This window comes from Ochotona curzoniae, unplaced genomic scaffold (assembly GCF_017591425.1).
Source record: "Ochotona curzoniae isolate NIBS_2020 unplaced genomic scaffold, NIBS_Ocur_1.0 contig_54, whole genome shotgun sequence".
Lineage (NCBI taxonomy): Eukaryota > Metazoa > Chordata > Mammalia > Lagomorpha > Ochotonidae > Ochotona > Ochotona curzoniae.
The window spans coordinates 31036-50516 of record NW_024466464.1 but is presented as its reverse complement, the minus strand read 5'-3'; the positions used below and the strand labels follow the sequence as shown (position 1 = coordinate 50516).

The 19481-nt window shown below is 53.3% G+C and overlaps 2 protein-coding genes across 2 annotated transcripts; both read left to right on the top strand.

Annotated features, from left to right (window-relative positions):
- The first annotated feature begins 278 nt into the window (after nucleotides 1–278).
- LOC121162768 (speedy protein E4-like) lies at nucleotides 279–14706 on the top strand. The gene is made up of 8 exons (XM_040989975.1): nucleotides 279–388; nucleotides 811–914; nucleotides 987–1122; nucleotides 1601–1659; nucleotides 2089–2174; nucleotides 2804–2981; nucleotides 3106–3205; nucleotides 14594–14706. The coding sequence occupies exons 1-7, from the start codon at nucleotides 307–309 to the stop codon at nucleotides 3163–3165; spliced, it is 705 nt and encodes a 234-aa protein (XP_040845909.1). The 5' UTR covers nucleotides 279–306; the 3' UTR covers nucleotides 3166–3205; nucleotides 14594–14706.
- On the top strand, nucleotides 14096–17012 carry LOC121162746 (speedy protein E4-like). The gene is made up of 6 exons (XM_040989953.1): nucleotides 14096–14198; nucleotides 14663–14905; nucleotides 15385–15443; nucleotides 15873–15958; nucleotides 16588–16765; nucleotides 16889–17012. The coding sequence occupies exons 1-6, from the start codon at nucleotides 14096–14098 to the stop codon at nucleotides 16946–16948; spliced, it is 729 nt and encodes a 242-aa protein (XP_040845887.1). The 3' UTR covers nucleotides 16949–17012.
- Nucleotides 17013–19481: the final 2469 nt, after the last annotated feature.

Sequence of the window (19481 nt, the reverse complement as noted above, 5' to 3'; positions counted from 1 at the left end):
ATGGTCCACACAGGGTCAGGTGTCAGGCAGGTATGGCAGTTACTCCTGCGATGCTTCGAGCTGGTTGCCAGGTTGGAATAACAGATGACATCAGAGGATTCCGCCCCTCCTGATTGGAGGGGCCACACTCGTTGGCACCTGCCAGCACTGGCTAACAGCGTCTTCTCCGAGCTGGGCTTCAGTGTTGACTCCCACGCTGAGGAAGATACGACACGGTGCGCTTGAGCCAGCCAGGCTTGATCGGGAAGGACTGAGAGAGATCAGGGTGTGGGTCCGCAACAGGGAGCCAGGGTTTTGAGAAAGACCATGGCCAGCTGCGAACCGGACCCCCAGATCGAGGACTGTCCCCTGGAGGCGCTGGTGGATGATGAGGTCCCAGGACCATCAGGTGAGGGGCCCGATGGAGCAGGTGACTCACAATCTCACTGGGGAGGAGGAGGGTGGCAGCAGTCCTAGGGAGCTGAGGACAAGTGTGATGGCAAAGAAGGCCTTGGGGGGGGGGTTTCAGGATTGGAGGAGAGGCCTCCAAGAGGAGACCAGGATACCCACAAGGACACAACCCCAGGGAGCTAGGCACGGCAGTGGGGGGATTGGGAATGGGGCAGGTGTCCTGGCTTCCATTACAGGCTAGAAGACAGGCTGGGCAATGCTGGGTGTTGGGGGTGGTACCAAGTGTGCCATGTGTCAAGGAGCAGGCAGCCTCAGGAGGAGGCCCCAAGCTCGGGCTGGGGAGCATGGCAGCTTTCAGTTATTCTGTGGGGGCCAAAACTAGAGATGGCCCGTCACGACAGAGCCTATTCCTTCCCACAGCCCCACACGTGGACACCAGCTCCCAGCCCCAGAGTTCTGCCGGCAGCACAAAGAGGCCTTGGTCCACAGCCTTCTCCATCTCGGGCTCTGACTCCGACACGGAGGTGACACCTGTGCTGCAGGGGCACCAGGCCTTGGACCTGCAGGGCCAGCAGGCTTCGCAGCACAACCCAAAGGCGCTGATAAAGAAGCGCACAAGGCCCACGGAGAGCTGGGCTGTGGAGTGGCTCCTGGGGCTGAAGATGAGGCTCAAGAAGCAGCGTGTGTCGACGGTGCTGCCTGAGCACCACAAGGCCTTCAACAGGCTGCTCGGTAGGGCATGAGATTGGGTACCTTGCGGGGCGGACGGTGTCATTAGGTGGGAAGGGACAGGTCCTGGGGGACCTGGATGGAGCCTTGCCTGTGTAGCCAGAGAGACTGGGGGCCTGGGGAGAGCCCTGGATCTGCCAGCCTCTCTGATACACATGAGCTCTTGCTGCCCACGTCCACCAGCGGGGTGCGGAGATGCCGGGCTCACTGTAAATGCCGGGCTGCCTCCCACTGATCACCCCATACAGACTGAAACAGGCCTCAGTGGCTCATGGGCAGCCACGGGCATGTGCTCAGGCCCAGGACACACATCCATGCTGGACCAAGCCCTTCCTCACTGGCAGCCACAGACCCTTGCTTGCCAGCCACATGTGCCCAGCCTCTGCATGGCTGCTGGACCCTTGGCTCTGACCTGACACTTCCCCAGAAGAGGCCAGGGCCCGCCTGCTTCTCAGCCTAACACACTGGCCCCTTTCCCCAGAGGATCCCGTGGTCAAGCAGTTCCTGGCCTGGGACAAGCAGCTCAGAGTATCTGACAAGGTGAGTGGGCCCGACACACGGGGATAGATTGGGTTGGGGGACACAGGGCATAGTACCCCTGCAGTCATCTGCCCCTGCACGTGCCTCCACCCAGCACGCACACACAGTGCCTGCCCTTTCCTGACGGGCCCCGCATGTATGACGGAGCCTGTGGCATCTCTGCTCCCCACTGAGACTGCTGCCTCTGTGCCAGGCCCCAGGTCAGGCCAGCCTGGATGTCACAACTCTCGTGGGCATCCCTGATGATCAGGGCCCAGGTGCCCAGCTTCCTGCTCCTCCAGAGCCCTGGGAACCCCAGCTGCCCTCACACAGGGCCCTGGCAGTGGCAAGGCTACACTGAGTGGCAACAGCCCACTGCCCCAATCCCCACCACCCTGTCCTGATTCTCGTCAAGTCATGACTCGTGTCGTGCTGCCCTCTCTCCATCAGTACCTGCTGGCCATGGTCGTCGCCTACCTCGGCCGAGCTGGCCTCTTCGCCTGGCAGTACAGGCGCATCCATTTCTTCGTAGCTCTGTGAGTATTCTGCTTCCCGACTCTCTGCCCTGGAACATGCAGGACTGAGTCCTCTGTCCACCTGCAACAGCAGAGTCAGCTCCAACACCACACCCTCCCTCTGCTTCTCTGGCCTCCCAGCGCTGCTGCCCAGCCCGCTTCCGGGGGCACCCTTTCTGATCCCTGACCTGCTGGGCCCAGGCCCGTGTGGCAGGGTCACGTCACAGTGCCCACAGGCTCTTACAGGCTTGGCCCTACTTGAGTGTAAGATGACAGCTCAGCTCCTGCCCTTTTGTGGCACCTCATTCACTCTGCACAAGGCCTTGCCTGGTACATGCCATGGGTCAGAGAGTGTGACAGGGAATGTGGAACTACAAGCTGCATGTGGAATGAGTGCACGGGAGTGGATGGACACGCTGTGTCTGCCCTTGGGGGCACGTCTGTGTCGTTGGGGAGGTGTGTGCACCTGCATCATGGTGAAGGGGTGGGGAGGGGGAGGGCAGGGATGCAGTGCCCAGGGCCCAGGAGGGAGGCATTCTCTGCCAGTTCCTGTCCAGCTACAGGGGCACTGAGGGCTCCCATGCAGAAGCTGAGCTTGGCCAGAGGTCTTCCCGCTGGGCCCGCGCAAAGAGATGGGCTTCTTTTCCCAGCTACCTGGCCAACGACATGGAGGAGGACGAAGAGGACGACGAGCCTCCCAAGCAGGCCATCTTGTCCTTCCTCTTCGGCAAGGATGACGCCCAGCGGCCCCTCTTCGACCACCTGCGCCTGCAGTTCATGCGCTGCATGGGCTGGAAGGCCTGGGTCACCCTGGAGGAGTGTGAGGAGGTGGGTGAGGCTGGGGCGGCTTGAGCAGGACCCAGGAGCAGGGCTGCAGGGCCCGGGGCTTGGGATGTGGGGACAGGCAAGAAGGGCCAGGGAAGAGCCTCTGAGGGAACGTTTGTCTTTCCAGATCCAAGCCTATGACCCAGAGCTCTGGGTGTGGGGGCGAGACCGGGCCCTCCTAGCCTAAGCTGCTGCACTGACACCAGTGGTCACCGGCCAGAGGGCAGGTGCGTGCAGGTCCTCGGGGTGGGCTGGGAGGGGGCTGTCTCCAGTCTGGGAGATCTGGCGGCACCCTGAGCTGCACTCCCTTTTGTCACCCACACCTTTCTAAAACCTGGTCCAGATCCACAGTGGGAGATGATTAGATGATTGGATGGGACTGTGTGCATGTCCACACCTCCCATTCAATTCTGCCGTGCTCTGCAGTCACCCACACTCACTTTCCAACAACCCTCACCACGTTGGCCACTCCAGCATCAACGCTGGCCCCTGACTCCCACCCCTGCCGCCTTGTCCCCTCCTGCAAGCTTCCACCCCAGCAACACCTCCAGCATGGCCAGTGCAGCTGCACAATTGTGTGGCAGCTCTCATGGGGGACATGCATGCATGACTCTCCTTTGGGGTGGGGAGGGCACCAGCTAAACATCTCTATCTACTTTCCAAGTATTCCTATGCTCATGGAATTTGCCAGAACGCGGAAGGGTAAGCACAGCAACATCCTGCGTGGTGGTCACCCCTGACTCATTAGTTCCCGTCAGGGATGGGGGCTGGGCAAGGACGCACCTTGGGCCATGAGCTGAGTGGTTAGGGTCTGGGATTGGGCATGGGCTCTCCTGTTGGCGAGTGGCCCACCTCAGGCCCAGAGTCAGGGACCCCCACTGACAGGCCGAGGATGGCTGAGGACCACCAGAGTTCAGAACCAAGGGCCAGGGCGCCAGGGAGTCTTTCTCCCAGCCCACCCGTGGGGACTGAACTGGCTGCGAGTCACGTCTGACTGGGTCTCTCCTGCTTCCAGGTCGGTGAGCCCAGGGGAGACGTTCTTCAGCAACAGCAGCAGTCCAGACACCAAGGGCCACTGCGAGACAGGCGACAGGCCTGCTGGCCGACAGTCTGGAACAACCCAGACTCTTCAACAACAGCGTCCCCGCCAAGTACTCCTGCCAGCTGTGGGCACTCCCGGGGCTGTGCGGTGGGACAGGCCTTCTATCCACTTCCATCCTGGCCCGACACTCCATCAAACTGGCACAACTGATCTCCTCCCCTGAGACAGCAGCTGCAGCCCTACTCCTTTATTGATTTAGTCACTCAGTTTCCAACTATCTGGTCCCCACGGTCAAAAACCATCAGAGGGGTCCCACTCTTGAACCCATCATTTGGGTGAATTGCACTAACTCAAATTTTACTCATACTTCTAATGGAGTGCATATTGTATATGTAGTTCTCACATAATATATACATAATAAGATATATTTTCCTAGAAAAATATTTTTTAAACGCTATTTTTAGAGATAATTTATTAAATTTATTGCACATCGTTTTGAAATAGAGGGCAGAATTGGGGGGGGCTACGGGGAGTTGCTCAAACTAGGCTGCAGCTCCAACTGGTTTGCGGGAGGACTGAATAGGAAGTGGATAGGATCGAGCTGGACTACAACACACTCGTTGGTTTATGAGGAAGACAGGGCTGGAAACAGAATGGACCCAGCAAGCTTAACGACCAGCATGTGCATAAGCTGACTGGGGTGACGGACAGTGCTGGACTCTGTACTAGCAAACTCACGCAAGAATCAGGTCTGGGATCATCTCAGAGGAAGTTTCTTTGGAGATCCCTCCAACGGAACTGCTGATCTTAGAAGCCCAACCACCAAGAGACTGTCCGCCAGTGGACTCTGAATAGGTTTCCTTGCGATTGGAACTGCGAGACTGGCAGCAATCCAGAACTGATGAACTACCAAACCCGCACAATTCTTGTAGGCGATCTCAACACGCCTCTAACACCAATGGACCGGTCTACGAAACAAAAACTCAACAAAGAAACAACAGAGCTCACACAAACAATAGAACAACTGGACTTAGTAGACATATATAGAACTTTTTATCCTAAGGCCACAGACTATACATTCTTCTCAGCGGTGCATGGCACCTTCTCCAGAATCGACCACATGATAGGTCATAAAGCGAATCTAAACAACTTCCAAAACATTAGAATCATACCATGTACCCTCTCAGACCACCATGGGATGAAACTGGAAATCAACAACTCAAAACTCCCCAGGAAGTATAGGCACTCTTGGAAATTGAACAATATGCTATTAAATGAACAATGGGTCAGAGAAGAAATTAAAGATGAGATCAAAAAATTTATGGAAACCAATGAAAACTCTGATACAACATTCCAAAACTTGTGGGACACCGCCAAAGCAGTGCTACGAGGTAGATTCATCGCAATCGGAGCCCATGTCAAGGCCCAAGAAAGACGCCAAATACAGGAACTAACCACACACCTCCAGGATCTGGAAAAACAGCAGCAGAAGAGTCCCACGCACAATAGGAAACAAGAAATCATCAAAACAAGGGAGGAGATAAACCAAATAGAAATCAAAAAAACTATACATAAAATCAACAAATCAAAAAGTTGGTTTTTTGAGAAAATAAACAAAATAGACACTCCACTGGCCCGATTGACCAAAAAAAAACAAGAGAAAGTGAGAATCAATAGCATTAAAGATGAAAAAGGCAACACAACAACAGACACTACAATCATTAAGAAAATAATTAGAAATTACTACAAAGAACTGTACTCCCACAAATTTGAGGACCACCAAGAAATAGAAAAGTTCTTGGACTCCCACCACTTACCAAAACTCAGTCCGGAGGCAACTGAAGAATTAAATAAACCCATAACCGAGGTAGAGATTGAAACAGTCATCAAGGATCTCCCAACGAAAAAAAGCCCAGGCCCAGACGGCTTCACTACAGAATTCTACAAAACATTCCGAACAGAACTAACCCCAATCCTCTACAAGCTCTTCAAAACAATAGAGGAGGAAGCAACCCTTCCAAACTCATTCTATGAAGCCAACATCACCTTAATCCCAAAACCGGACAGAGAACCGTCAGAGAAGGAAAACTACAGACCTATTTCTCTGATGAACATTGATGCTAAAATTCTCAACAAAATCCTAGCCAATAGAATTCAATAGAATTCAAAAAATCATCAGACAGATCATTCATCCGGATCAAGTAGGATTCATCCCTGGAATGCAGGGATGGTTCAACATTCGGAAATCCATAAATGTTATAAACCATATCCAAAACCTGCAAAACAAGAACCACATAATAGCTTCAATAGATGCAGAAAAAGCTTTCGACAAAATCCAACACCTCTTCATGCTAAAAACTCTAGCCAAAGTAGGCATAGATGGGAAAATCCACAACATAATCAAAGCAATTTATGAAAAACCCAATGCCAGTATCATACTGAATAAAACAGTCTCCTTACCTCCACCATGCATGCTGGCTTTTCTGTCCCATCTTGCGTGCTGTCAGGTGGTCTTGCTGCGACTTGCTCCCTCGCGGGACCCTGAGCACTGATGGTGACTGACTCTTCACCTGCAAAGGGCCTTGGAGCGGGAGGCGTGGCCTGCACTGCAGTGCAGAGAGACCCAGAGTGCAAAGCTGGCAGGGGCCTGTCGGTTAGATGATAGGGACAAGGAAAGTCAGCTCCTGGGTTAGTTCCCAAACAAAGCTCCACAAGCACCAGGGCTGGGCCAGAGGCACACGCGGGAGGCTGACACCTCTGTGGGCAACAATGGGCAGCGGGGACATTCACCTGTGCTCAGGGAAGACAGGACCACCCCTCCCTCATGTGCAGGGTCCCACACCTGCGGTGGGGGGCACCTCTTCCTCCTCGGCTCCTGAGGCCAATGCACTCTCCCCTCCTGTCACCAGTTCACTGCAGGAAGACCCTGCTGGCCACACCCTGGCTGGCAGCTTCTGCTCCTTGCCTGCTAGGTCTGCTCATCCAGCACTCCATACTTCCTGCTGGAGGCCAGGCAGCCTGTGCTCTCTTTGGTGACAGTCCCCACCTGTCCCCTAGGCTCAGCAGGCTTCCTCTCTCTCTTTACACAGTCGTGCTCTATGTGCTCCTCTGAACGGAGCAACAGGGTTTGATAGGACGCACCAGACACCCTCTGTGAAGACAGGGCCAGGGAGCTGCCAGAGTATGGGGAAGTACAAACGGGAGCTCCTGCCAACTCCAGAGCTTCCAAACATGGACTTCTTGATCACAAACACAGAGCTACAGAGAGGGACAGAGGGACAGACAGAGAGAAAGCTTCCATCTGCTGGCTTCCTTCCCTGAGGGCTGCAACAGCCAGCACTGTCCCAGGGAGAAGCCCACATTCCAGAACTTCATCAGGGTCTCCTGCACAGGTGACCATTCGGCTATCTACTGCTGCAGCTTCCCAGGTTGTGTTCACGCAGCTGCAAGGGAAACACAGCAGCCGGGACATGAACTGACATCTCTGTGAGATCTTCTGTGTTTGTGGGGAAGGGGGCAAGGAGGGGGCTGGCTCAGAGGCACATGCTCAGGAGGGAGGGAGGGAGCCATTGCTTTCCACTTCCCTCACGGTAGCCTGTGCATGGAATGTTTTGTGTGTTGTTTGGTTTTGTGCATGCTGCCCTATCAGTCGGGCAATGTAGGTTGAGGAGGACCAGATGGCACAAGAGCCTCAATTCAGCTCCCAGCAGCGTGGCCATCCAGCCTGCAACCTAGCCGCCAGCTGAGGCACAAACAACATGGCCCCAACCTGGCACCACGAGAGCACAGCACCTGCCTCTGAAGATAGAAATTGGGACTGATAATATTAGGTTGCATGATTATACTAACAGGCTAGAGAACCAAGTCTGAGGAAGACTGAGTTAGGTCTCTCTGGACTCACCTATGTGCAATTGCAATACTCACTGGTTTGCTCAGGAGTTAGGCTAGCCATGCATTGAGCTAGGCATGACAAAGGAACCCGCTGGCACTCATGGAAACTCAGGGTTGGGAACAGACCCAGCTCATCCAGGATGCAACACCTGTAGCAACACACACACACACACACACACACACACACACACACACACACGTAAATTTCTGGTGGAGGGGTAACTGGTGCATGTGGCAGGGCCAGAGAAAATCGTGGCACACTAGCATATGCAGGATTCCAGGAGATGCATTGTGTGCTAGTAGGTTAGGCTATCATAGCAACTTGTAGCATGAAAGCCTGGGATGGCACCAGACTTGACTAGGCTAGGTTGCACCCACCCCCAGTCCCCATAAGAATTGAGCCTTGGGCTGGCTCACCTGGTTAGGCTGCAGCATCTGATGGGAAAGGCCAAGATGGGTGATGGGTTACGCCAGGCTGGGTCAGAGCATGCACTGGCACATCCAAGCTCTATGGCTGGGAGCAGGTCTTCTCGGGAAGGTAAGAGGATGCCCCAGCTAGGGTACGGTTCCCACTGGAGAGTGCAAGAGCCAGAATTGGGGTGGCAAACTGGGCTGGACAGGTCTGCAGTATCCCTCAGCATGTGTGTGGACACGTCTGGGGGTGTGTGCCAAACTTGGTTGGGCTCTAGCACCAACTAGTGCCTGCAAGAGCCAGCGCAGGAACTGGTGCTCTGCAGGACCAGGGTACATGTAGGATGGAGTAGCCTAGGTCTCTGCCCCAACTGAGTCTCGTGAGGAACGAGCCTTGGCTGTGCTGAAACCTGCAACAGTAAGAACTGGAGGGCACAGCGCCTTGGCCCAATGCCTAAAGTCTTTGCCTTGAAGGCACCAGGATCCCATAGGGGTGCTGGTTCTCATTCTGGCAGCCCTGCTTCTCATCCAGCTCCCGGCTTATTGTTGGGGAAAGCAATCAAGGACAGCACAAAGCCTTGGGACCCTGCACCCACATGGTAGACCCGCAAGGGGATCTGGGCTCCTGATTGGGATCAGTGCAGCTCTGGCCATTGTGCTCACTTGGGGAGTGAATCATTGGACAGAAGATAGTTCTCTTTACTTCTCTTCCTCTTTGTGTATGATTTTGAAATCAAAATGAACATATAGTTTAAAATATAAAAAGAATTGGAATGCTTTGTAGGCCAGCCTGGAAAGGCCATTGTTTCTGGCAGATCTAAGGAGTTAGATAAAATAGTGTAAGCCCACTGACCCAACAGTGTGCAAGAAATTGGCTTTGGGAGAGATTCTCATGGAGGAGTTTGGATACCATTCTGACAGAACACAGTCCCAGCAGGTGAGCGCAAGAACCACAATAAGGTGCATTCCAGAACCAGACCCAGCAAGGGAAAGGTACCCAACAACATATATTTGCCATAGGCTGGTGGCAGATTAGGCTGAACCAGTGCACACCACCCACTGGTGAATCTGAGCACCAGGACAGAGTGTGGGTCAGGCCACACCTCGTCACAACACATACCAGTACACAGTACAGCTGGGATTGGGTGCCTACCTGGCTGGGCTACATTGTAATGCTCACCAGCTGGAAGTAGGGTTCGGTCAGCCGGGGCCAGGCTAGAACACCCACTGGCAAATGCCAAGACAAGGTGGGCTATGCCAGACTGGGCTGCAATACCCAATCAGCACACGTGAGAACCAGGGGAGGCAAGGGCAAAGCTGGAAGGGAAAAGTGGATGGCTCCCCTGCTGGACAGCCACTCCCACTGCAGACCATCAGTTGCGATGCAGGCACACCAAACTGGACAGGGCTACAACACCTGTGGCCTCATGTAAGCCAGATCAGGGAAGAGCCAGGCTGGGCTGACTGTCCCTACTGGTGCAAGCATACAGCACAATGGGTGAGGGTTGGTTGGGCTTTGCCACAGCTTCAGACGAACATGCTGGCACTGGGGGCTAATTCTGTCAAGCTAAACTGCACAACCACCTGGAAACTGCATGATCCAGAAGTAGGCCCAGGACAGTAATAAATGATGGGCCCCTCCCTCTTGGGTCACCATTCCCACTAGAAAACCAGTCCTGAAAACCAGGACTGGGGCAGACCTGGCTGGACAGAGTGGCACTCACCAGAATGTGTGGGGGCTGGAGAGTGGAGCTGGTTGGGTTGAACTAGGCTTCAATGCCCACTGACATGCATGAGAGTTGAATGGGATGTGGGACAGGCTGGGCCAGTTTGCTGTACATACTGGCAAGCACGGACACCAGGGCAGGGGATGGGCCTGGTGGGGGTTATTGCGGGTTGCTATGACTAGGCTGAAATTCCCAATGATTTTTTTTTTCCCCTGAGGGCCGAGTGTGTGCTGGGCAGAATCAGGATGGACTGCAACACCATTTGGTTCATGTGGAAGACAGCGCTGGAAAGGAAATTGACCCAGCAATTGCAACCACCAGCATATGCATAAGCTGACTCGGGTGACAAACCGTGCCAGACCCTGTACTGGCATGCACACACAAGATTCTATCCTGGAATCACCTCAGACGAACTATCGCTGGGGATTCCTCCAACTCAACTGCTCATCTCAGAACACTAACCATGCACAGAAGTGCAGGTTCCGTGGTCTGTTCATTGGGTGAAACATGGTCTGTTCATGGAGGGGTGGGGTGATTCCCAGTGCCCACAACACTGTGTCACATAATGCAATGTAATTAATAATTATTTTCAAAAAGAGAGACAACTGAAAAAGTCACCAGAAAAAAAAAACAAAAGAAAAAGAATATGAGGGATAACCCTCAAGACTCTCGAATCCTCACAAAGGACTATCAGTACGGGCACCAAGGACTTCATCCCAACAGCCAAGGAGAACACGCGGAATGGCAGTGCCTCTGGAGGCCGAGAACTCCGAGGTCACCCAGCCCCGTCTGGATCTGCTACATGGCATGGAAGAAGCACAAATCCTTCCTCACATGATCCAAGGTCCTCGGAACAACAGCCAGGAGCCCAGAGTCGTCTGCAGAAACACAACAACAGTAGGCTTCCTTCGGGACCAGGCAGAGCAGCTTTTTCTGGTCCTTACTTAGTTCCTACTTGGATCCCCACCCTCTCTTGCAACGACCATCAGGGTCGCTCCGGATCCACTGCCCCCACCCCCAAGAAAACTAGAATAGATACACAGAAATACAAGCAAAGCTTAGAACCAGACAGGAAATGGTCAGCATGGATCCACATATACCTTACAAGTCAGGAAACAAATGATTAGTTACTCCTCACTAGGGGATTGGAGATTTCTCTGCACACCCCTCCTAAAACGCTTCTGCACCTCAACTGTTGACAAATGCCTTGTTGAAGTTACAAGCCAGTTTAGACTATCCTAAAATCTGCCAAGTTCAGCAAAATTATGCTTCAACACTGTAAACTGCCTAATACTAAAATGAAAATAGACACGAGACAGCTGAAAGCACCCGATAGCCACTTCAAGGTGTATAGCAGCCGGTCCTGTGTATCAACAAAAATTGAAATGTCAATGAAGTAGTCACAGGATGTGGTTAAGAACTTGCATTGTTTTAGCATATTGATGACTCAATACCATGTCAATTCATTCCATAATGTTGCAAACTGTCGTTGATGTTGTGCTGGGGCTTTCAATTGATAGGGATGACATTCTGCCAGCTCTACCTTTAGACCAGAGAAGGTCTCCCCAACAAACTGCTGAATGTATCTGGACAATAAGATGCTGGACTCTATGCTTGGTGTATGATTGCAATGAAAGAATCTGGACTTAACTTGAACTGTAGTACTGCAACAAGGTGGAGGAATCCACACTGAGCGGAGGGCAAGGGGAGGGATTGGGGGGAATCCCAGAGCCTATGAAACTGTGTCACATAATGCAACCTAATTAATTCAAAAAAAGGGTTTGGGTGAAAAACATTGAGCAAAGCATAGCCTTACCCATTTTCCTGTAGCCCTTGACCCTTTCTTGCCCTAATCACCCCTGTGAAGATTATCACAAATAAAGAAAACAAAAGTCATGGGTATCCCAGGAGGTATGGAAAGGGAAGCTGGGGTTCAAGGTGTATTCAACCAAATAATAGGGAAATTTTCCCTAATCCTGTGAAAGAATTAGAAAACAACACCCAGGAAGTGCACAGAACTCCCAACACGCTTAACCAAAAGCGATCTTCACCACAAAACATGACTAAATATTAGAATGAAAATAGACACAAGACAGCTGAACAGTAATCTAGAGCCATTTTGAGATGTATAGAACCCGGCTGTATATAAACTAAAATGGAAATGTCAATGAAGTAGTCACAGGACGTGGTGAAGAACTTGCATTCTTTTTTTTTTTTTTTAACATATTGGTTACTCAATACTATGTCAGTTGATTCCATAATGGTATCAATTTTTGCTGATATTATGTTGCGGCTTTTAATGGATTGGGATGATACTCTGCTGGCTCTCCCTTCAGACCACAGAAGGTCTCCCCAACAAGCCGTTCAACTTCTCTAGAGTACAAGGGGCTGGACTCTATGCTGGGTATATGCTTGCAAAGAAAGAATCTCAACTGAACTTGAACTCTGGTCATGCAACAAGGTGGAGGAATCCACCATGGGCAGAGGGGTGGGGGAATCCCAGAACCTGTAAAACTGTGTCACATAAAACAATGTAATTAATAAAAACAAAACAAAACAAAAGAACAAACAGAAAAGAAAAAAAAAAAAGAAAGAAAAATGGCAATTAAACTCACAGAAGACCTCTCACAGGAAACTCTACTGGCCAGAAGAGAATGGAGCAACATCTTCCCAATCCTCAAAGCACAAAATGGTCAGCCCACGATGTCATACCCAGCTAAATTTTGTCTTCACAAATGAAATAAAATGCTTCCAAAGCAAAGAAAAGGGAAAAGAATTTGCCTCTTCCAAAACTGCACTACACAGAAGACTTAAACAGGTTCTCTTGACAGAGTAAAGGAATACCACCCACCAAAACCAAGAACATCCCAGGAAAAGAACAACAGAAGACTCAATCAATGAACAACCCATTGCTAAAATGACAGGACCAAATTACCACCCATTTACACTAACACTGAAGAGAAATGGCTTCAACTCCTCAATCAAACGTCATAGATCAGTAGACTAGATCTAAAAGAAAAACAAACACATCTGTTTCTTGCCAACAGGACACATCTCTCACCAACAGAAACTAGATCTCATGGATTTTGGAGAACTGGGCCTCCTCACTTGCTAAGCCTGAGCAGTGGACAGCATGCCCAGATGCACTTGGGGCAGATGGCAGCTCACCCAGGTCTGCAGAGGACATTGAGTACCATGTAGACGATGGGAGACAGAACCAATCGGACAACTCTCCAAACCAGGCTTTAGCATCAAGCATCGGGGCAAACGGACACTCTCAGGTGGACAATGTCAGCCAGTGGACCTTGGAAGAATTTCCTCATTCTTGCAGCAACAAAACCAACAGCCTTTCAGAACTATCACAACCCCTTGCGCAGTGCCCTCACACCCTGATCCACATCTGGGACCCTGGGATGATATGGGGTGGCTGTCCTCCACCCCCCGGCACTCATGCGGTTAGGATGCTGGGTATGGCTTCACCTCTTCTTCTTCCCTTTCCCCAAGAACAAAGAGAACAAAATGAACATCAGAAGCGATGGTGTCATGCACGGGAGCCTATTCCTCCACCCTTCCCATGGGATACACTGGTACACATGGACATGGATCCATCTCAACTACATCATCAACACCAAAATAAAATCATTTTATCAGACTTGTAGTGGATGAGTAGGGAGGCCAGAGGCCTGGAGTGTGGCTGTGGACAGTGTGGTCAGAGATGGGGTCCTGGGTCAACCAAACAAATGGTCCACACAGGGTCAGGTGTCAGGCAGGTATGGCAGTTACTCCTGCGATGCTTCGAGCTGGTTGCCAGGTTGGAATAACAGATGACATCAGAGGATTCCGCCCCTCCTGATTGGAGGGGCCACACTCACTGGCACCTGCCAGCACTGGCTAACAGCATCTTCTCCGAGCTGGGCTTCAGTGTTGACTCCCACGCTGAGGAAGATACGACACGGTGCGCTTGAGCCAGCCAGGCTTGATCGGGAAGGACTGAGAGAGATCAGGGTGTGGGTCCGCAACAGGGAGCCACGGTTTTGAGAAAGACCATGGCCAGCTGCGAACCGGACCCCCAGATCGAGGACTGTCCCCTGGAGGCGCTGGTGGATGATGAGGTCCCAGGACCACCAGATGAGGGGCCCGAGGGAGCAGGTGACTCACAATCTCACTGGGGAGGAGGAGGGTGGCAGCAGTCCTAGGGAGCTGAGGACAAGTGTGATGGCAAAGAAGGCCTCGGGGGGTCAGGATTGGAGGAGAGGCCTCCAAGAGGAGACCAGGATGCCCACAAGGACACAACCCCAGGGAGCTAGGCACGGCAGTGGGGGGATTGGGAATGGGGCAGGTGTCCTGGCTTCCATTACAGGCTAGAAGACAGGCTGGGCAATGTTGGGTGTTGGGAGTGGTACCAAGTGTGCCATGTGTCAAGGAGCAGGCGGCCTCAGGAGGAGGCCCCAAGCTGGGGCTGGGGAGCATGGCAGCTTTCAGTTATTCTGTGGGGGCCAAGACTAGAGATGGCCCGTCACGACAGAGCCTATTCCTTCCCACAGCCCCACACGTGGACACCAGCTCCCAGCCCCAGAGTTCTGCCGGCAGCACAAAGAGGCCTTGGTCCACAGCCTTCTCCATCTCGGGCTCTGACTCCGAGACGGAGGTGACACCTGTGCTGCAGGGGCACCAGGCCTTGGACCTGCAGGGCGAGCAGGCTTCGCAGCACAACCCAAAGGCGCTGATAAAGAAGCGCACAAGGCCCAAGGAGAGCTGGGCTGTGGAGTGGCTCCTGGGGCTGAAGATGAGGCTCAAGAAGCAGCGTGTGTCGACGGTGCTGCCTGAGCACCACAAGGTCTTCAACAGGCTGCTCGGTAGGGCATGAGACTGGGTACCTTGCGGGGCGGACGGTGTGATTAGGTGGGAAGGGACAGGTCCTGGGGGACCTGGATGGAGCCTCGCGTGTGTAGCCAGAGAGACTGGGGGCCTGGGGAGAGCCCTGGATCTGCCAGCCTCTCTGATACACATGAGCTCTTGCTGCCCATGTCCACCAGCGGGGCTGCGGAGATGCCGGGCTCAATGTAAATGCTGGGCTGCCTCCCACTGATCACCCCATACAGACTGAAACAGGCCTCAATGGCTCTTGGGCAGCCACGGGCATGTGCCCAGGCCCAGGACACACATCCATGCTGGACCAAGCCCTTCCTCACTGGCAGCCACAGACCCTTGCTTGCCAGCCACATGTGCCCAGCCTCTGCATGGCTGCTGGACCCTTGGCTCTGACCTGACACTTCCCCAGAAGAGGCCAGGGCCCGCCTGCTTCTCAGTCTAACACACTGGCCCCTTTCCCCAGAGGATCCCGTGGTCAAGCAGTTCCTGGCCTGGGACAAGCAGCTCAGAGTATCTGACAAGGTGAGTGGGCCCGACACACGGGGATAGATTGGGTTGGGGGACACAGGGCATAGCACCCCTGCAGTCATCTGCTCCTGCACGTGCCTCCACCCAGCACACACACACAGTGCCTGCCCTTTCCTGACGGGCCCCGCATGTATGACGGAGCCTGTGGCATCTCTGCTCCCCACTGAGACTGCTGCCTCTGTGCCAGGCCCCAGGTCAGGCCAGCCTGGATGTCACAACTCTCGTGGGCATCCCTGATGATCAGGGCCCAGGTGCCCAGCTTCCTGCTCCTCCAGAGCCCTGGGAACCCCAGCTGCCCTCACACAGGGCCCTGGCAGTGGCAAGGCTACACTGAGTGGCAACAGCCCACTGCCCCAATCCCCACCACCCTGTCCTGATTCTCGTCAAGTCATGACTCGTGTCGTGCTGCCCTCTCTCCCTCAGTACCTGCTGGCCATGGTCGTCGCCTACCTCGGCCGAGCTGGCCTCTTCTCCTGGCAGTACAGGCGCATCCATTTCTTCGTAGCTCTGTGAGTATTCTGCTTCCCGACTCTCTGCCCTGGAACACACAGGACTGAGTCCTCCCTCCACCTGCAACAGCAGAGTCAGCTCCAACACCACACCCTCCCTCTGCTTCTCTGGCCTCCCAGCGCTGCTGCCCAGCCCAATTCCGGGGGGACCCTTTCTGATCCCTGACCTGCTGGGCCCAGGCCCGTGTGGCAGGGTCACGTCACAGTGCCCACAGGCTCTTACAGGCTTGGCCCTACTTGAGTGTAAGATGACAGCTCAGCTCCTGCCCTTTTGTGGCACCTCATTCACTCTGCACAAGGCCTTGCCTGGTACATGCCATGGGTCAGAGAGTGTGACAGGGAATGTGGAACTACAAGCTGCATGTGGAATGAGTGCACGGGAGTGGATGGACACGCTGTGTCTGCCCTTGGGGGCACGTCTGTGTCGTTGGGGAGGTGTGTGCACCTGCATCATGGTGAAGGGGTGGGGAGGGGGAGGGCAGGGATGCAGTGCCCAGGGCCCAGGAGGGAGGCATTCTCTGCCAGTTCCTGTCCAGCTACAGGGGCACTGAGGGCTCCCATGCAGAAGCTGAGCTTGGCCAGAGGTCTTCCCGCTGGGCCCGCGCAAAGAGATGGGCTTCTTTTCCCAGCTACCTGGCCAACGACATGGAGGAGGACGAAGAGGACGACGAGCCTCCCAAGCAGGCCATCTTGTCCTTCCTCTTCGGCAAGGATGACGCCCAGCGGCCCCTCTTCGACCACCTGCGCCTGCAGTTCATGCGCTGCATGGGCTGGAAGGCCTGGGTCACCCTGGAGGAGTGTGAGGAGGTGGGTGAGGCTGGGGCGGCTTGAGCAGGACCCAGGAGCAGGGCTGCAGGGCCCGGGCTTGGGATGTGGGGACAGGCAAGAAGGGCCAGGGAAGAGCCTCTGAGGGAACGTTTGTCTTTCCAGATCCAAGCCTATGACCCAGAGCTCTGGGTGTGGGGGCGAGACCGGGCCCTCCTAGCCTAAGCTGCTGCACTGACACCAGTGGTCACCGGCCAGAGGGCAGGTGCGTGCAGGTCCTCGGGGTGGGCTGGGAGGGGGCTGTCTCCAGTCTGGGAGATCTGGGGGCACCCTGAGCTGCACTCCCTTTTGTCAGCCCCACCTTTCTAAACCTGGTCCAGATCCACAGTGGGAGATGATTTGATGATTGGATGGGACTGTGTGCATGTCCACACCTCCCATTCAATTCTGCCGTGCTCTGCAGTCACCCACACTCACTTTCCAACAACCCTCACTACGTTGTCCACTCCAGCATCAATGCTGGCCCCTGACTCCCACCCCTGCCGCCTTGTCCCCTCCTGCAAGCTTCCACCCCAGCAACACCTCCAGCATGGCCAGTGCAGCTGCACAATTGTGTGGCAGCTCTCATGGGGGACATGCATGCATGACTCTCCTTTGGGGTGGGGAGGGCACCAGCTAAACATCTCTATCTACTTTCCAAGTATTCCTATGCTCATGGAATTTGCCAGAACGCGGAAGGGTAAGCACAGCAACATCCTGCGTGGTGGTCACCCCTGACTCATCAGTTCCTGTCAGGGATGGGGGCTGGGAAAGGACGCACCTTGGGCTGTGAGCTGAGTGGTTAGGGTCGGGGATTGGGCATGGGCTCTCCTGTTGGCGAGTGGCCCACCTCAGGCCCAGAGTCAGGGACCCCCACTGACAGGCCGAGGATGGCTGACAAAGACCAGAGTTCAGAACCAAGGGCCAGGGCGCCAGGGAGTCTGTCTCCCAGCCCACCCGTGGGGACTGAACTGGCTGCGAGTCACGTCTGACTGGGTCTCTCCTGCTTCCAGGTCGGTGAGCCCAGGGGAGACGTTCTTCAGCAACAGCAGCAGTCCAGACACCAAGGGCCACTGCGAGACAGGCGACAGGCCTGCTGGCCGACAGTCTGGAACAACCCAGACTCTTCAACAACAGCGTCCCCGCCAAGTACTCCTGCCAGCTGTGGGCACTCCCGGGGCTGTGCGGTGGGACAGGCCTTCTATCCACTTCCATCCTGGCCCGACACTCCATCAAACTGGCACAACTGATCTCCTCCCCTGAGACAGCAGCTGCAGCCCTACTCCTTTATTGATTTAGTCACTCAGTTTCCAACTATCTGCTCCCCACGGTCAAAAACCATCAGAGGGGTCCCACTCTTGAACCCATCATTTGGGTGAATTGCACTCACCCAAATTTTACTCATACTTCTAATGGAGTGCATATTCCATATTTAGCTCTCACATAATGTATACATATTAAGATATATTTTCCTAGAAAAATATTTTTTAAACGCTATTTTTAGAGATAATTTATTAAATTTATTGCACATCGTTTTGAAATAGGGGGCAGAATTGGGGGGGGGCTACGGGGAGTCGCTCAAACTAGGCTGCAGCTCCCACTGGTTCGCGGGAGGACTGAATAGGAAGTGGATAGGATTCAGCTGGACTACAACACACTCGTTGGTTTATGAGGAAGACAGGGCTGGAAACAGAATGGACCCAGCAAGCTTAACGACCAGCATGTGCATAAGCTGACTGGGGTGACGGACAGTGCTGGACTCTGTACTAGCAAACTCACGCAAGAATCAGGTCTGGGATCATCTCAGAGGAAGTTTCTTTGGAGATCCCTCCAACAGAACTGCTGATCTTAGAAGCCCAACCACCAAGAGACTGTCCGCCAGTGGACTCTGAATAGGTTTCCTTGCGATTGGAACTGCGAGACTGGCAGCAATCCAGAACTGATGAACTACCAAAACTGTTTGAGCAGGACCCTCGGAGCGCGCCTCCCCTTGGGGATCTGGCATGGGTGGTAGGTTGGGTGGGGCTTTGCCCGTTGTTACTCCCCTGACCCCAGATACACGGACAAATTATAACATTAGTGTGGAAATAATGCTATTACCCACTTTCGCCCTGTAGCCCTTGACCCTCAGGACCCTAATCAACTAAGTAAGAGTATAAAGAAAAAAAAAATTTATAAAACGCTATTTTTAGAGATAATGTATTACATTTATTGCACATAGTTTTGAAATAGCCACTGTTAAAAGCCCCAACAAAACCTCAGTATCAATATACAACATTATGGAATTAATTGACATAGTATTGGGTAAACAATATGTTAAAAATAATGCAAGTTCCATTCTTCGAAACATCTGGGTTGAGACAGTATCAATGACAGGTTCAAAGAATAACCAACAACCAAACAAAAATTACAAGTTAAATCAAGGCAAACATGTGGTATCTAATCTTTTGGGATTCGCTCATCTGGCTTTTAACTGACCGGATCTTTACTCTGTTAGCCCTATCTTCAGACTAGAGAAGGTCTCCCCAAGAGACCACGGAACTTATCTGGACAATAAGATGCTGGACTTTATGCTAGATATGTGTTTGCAAGGAACGAATCTCAACTGAACTTGAACTGTGGTTATGCATCAAGGTGGAGGAATCCACCATGGGGGGAGGGGTATGGGAGGGGTGGGGGGAATCCCCAGCGCCTATAAAACTGTACCACATAATACAAT

Coding starts and splice junctions, on each gene's coding strand:
- LOC121162768 (XM_040989975.1), top strand. CDS start 307: ATGGCCAGCTGCGAACCGGACCCCCAGATCGAGGACTGTCCCCTGGAG. Junction 1,660..2,088: donor AGCTCAGAGTATCTGACAAG/GTGAGTGGGCCC, acceptor TCTCTCCATCAG/TACCTGCTGGCCATGGTCGT. Junction 2,175..2,803: donor ATCCATTTCTTCGTAGCTCT/GTGAGTATTCTG, acceptor TTCTTTTCCCAG/CTACCTGGCCAACGACATGG.
- LOC121162746 (XM_040989953.1), top strand. CDS start 14,096: ATGGCCAGCTGCGAACCGGACCCCCAGATCGAGGACTGTCCCCTGGAG. Junction 14,906..15,384: donor GGTCTTCAACAGGCTGCTCG/GTAGGGCATGAG, acceptor CCCTTTCCCCAG/AGGATCCCGTGGTCAAGCAG. Junction 15,959..16,587: donor ATCCATTTCTTCGTAGCTCT/GTGAGTATTCTG, acceptor TTCTTTTCCCAG/CTACCTGGCCAACGACATGG.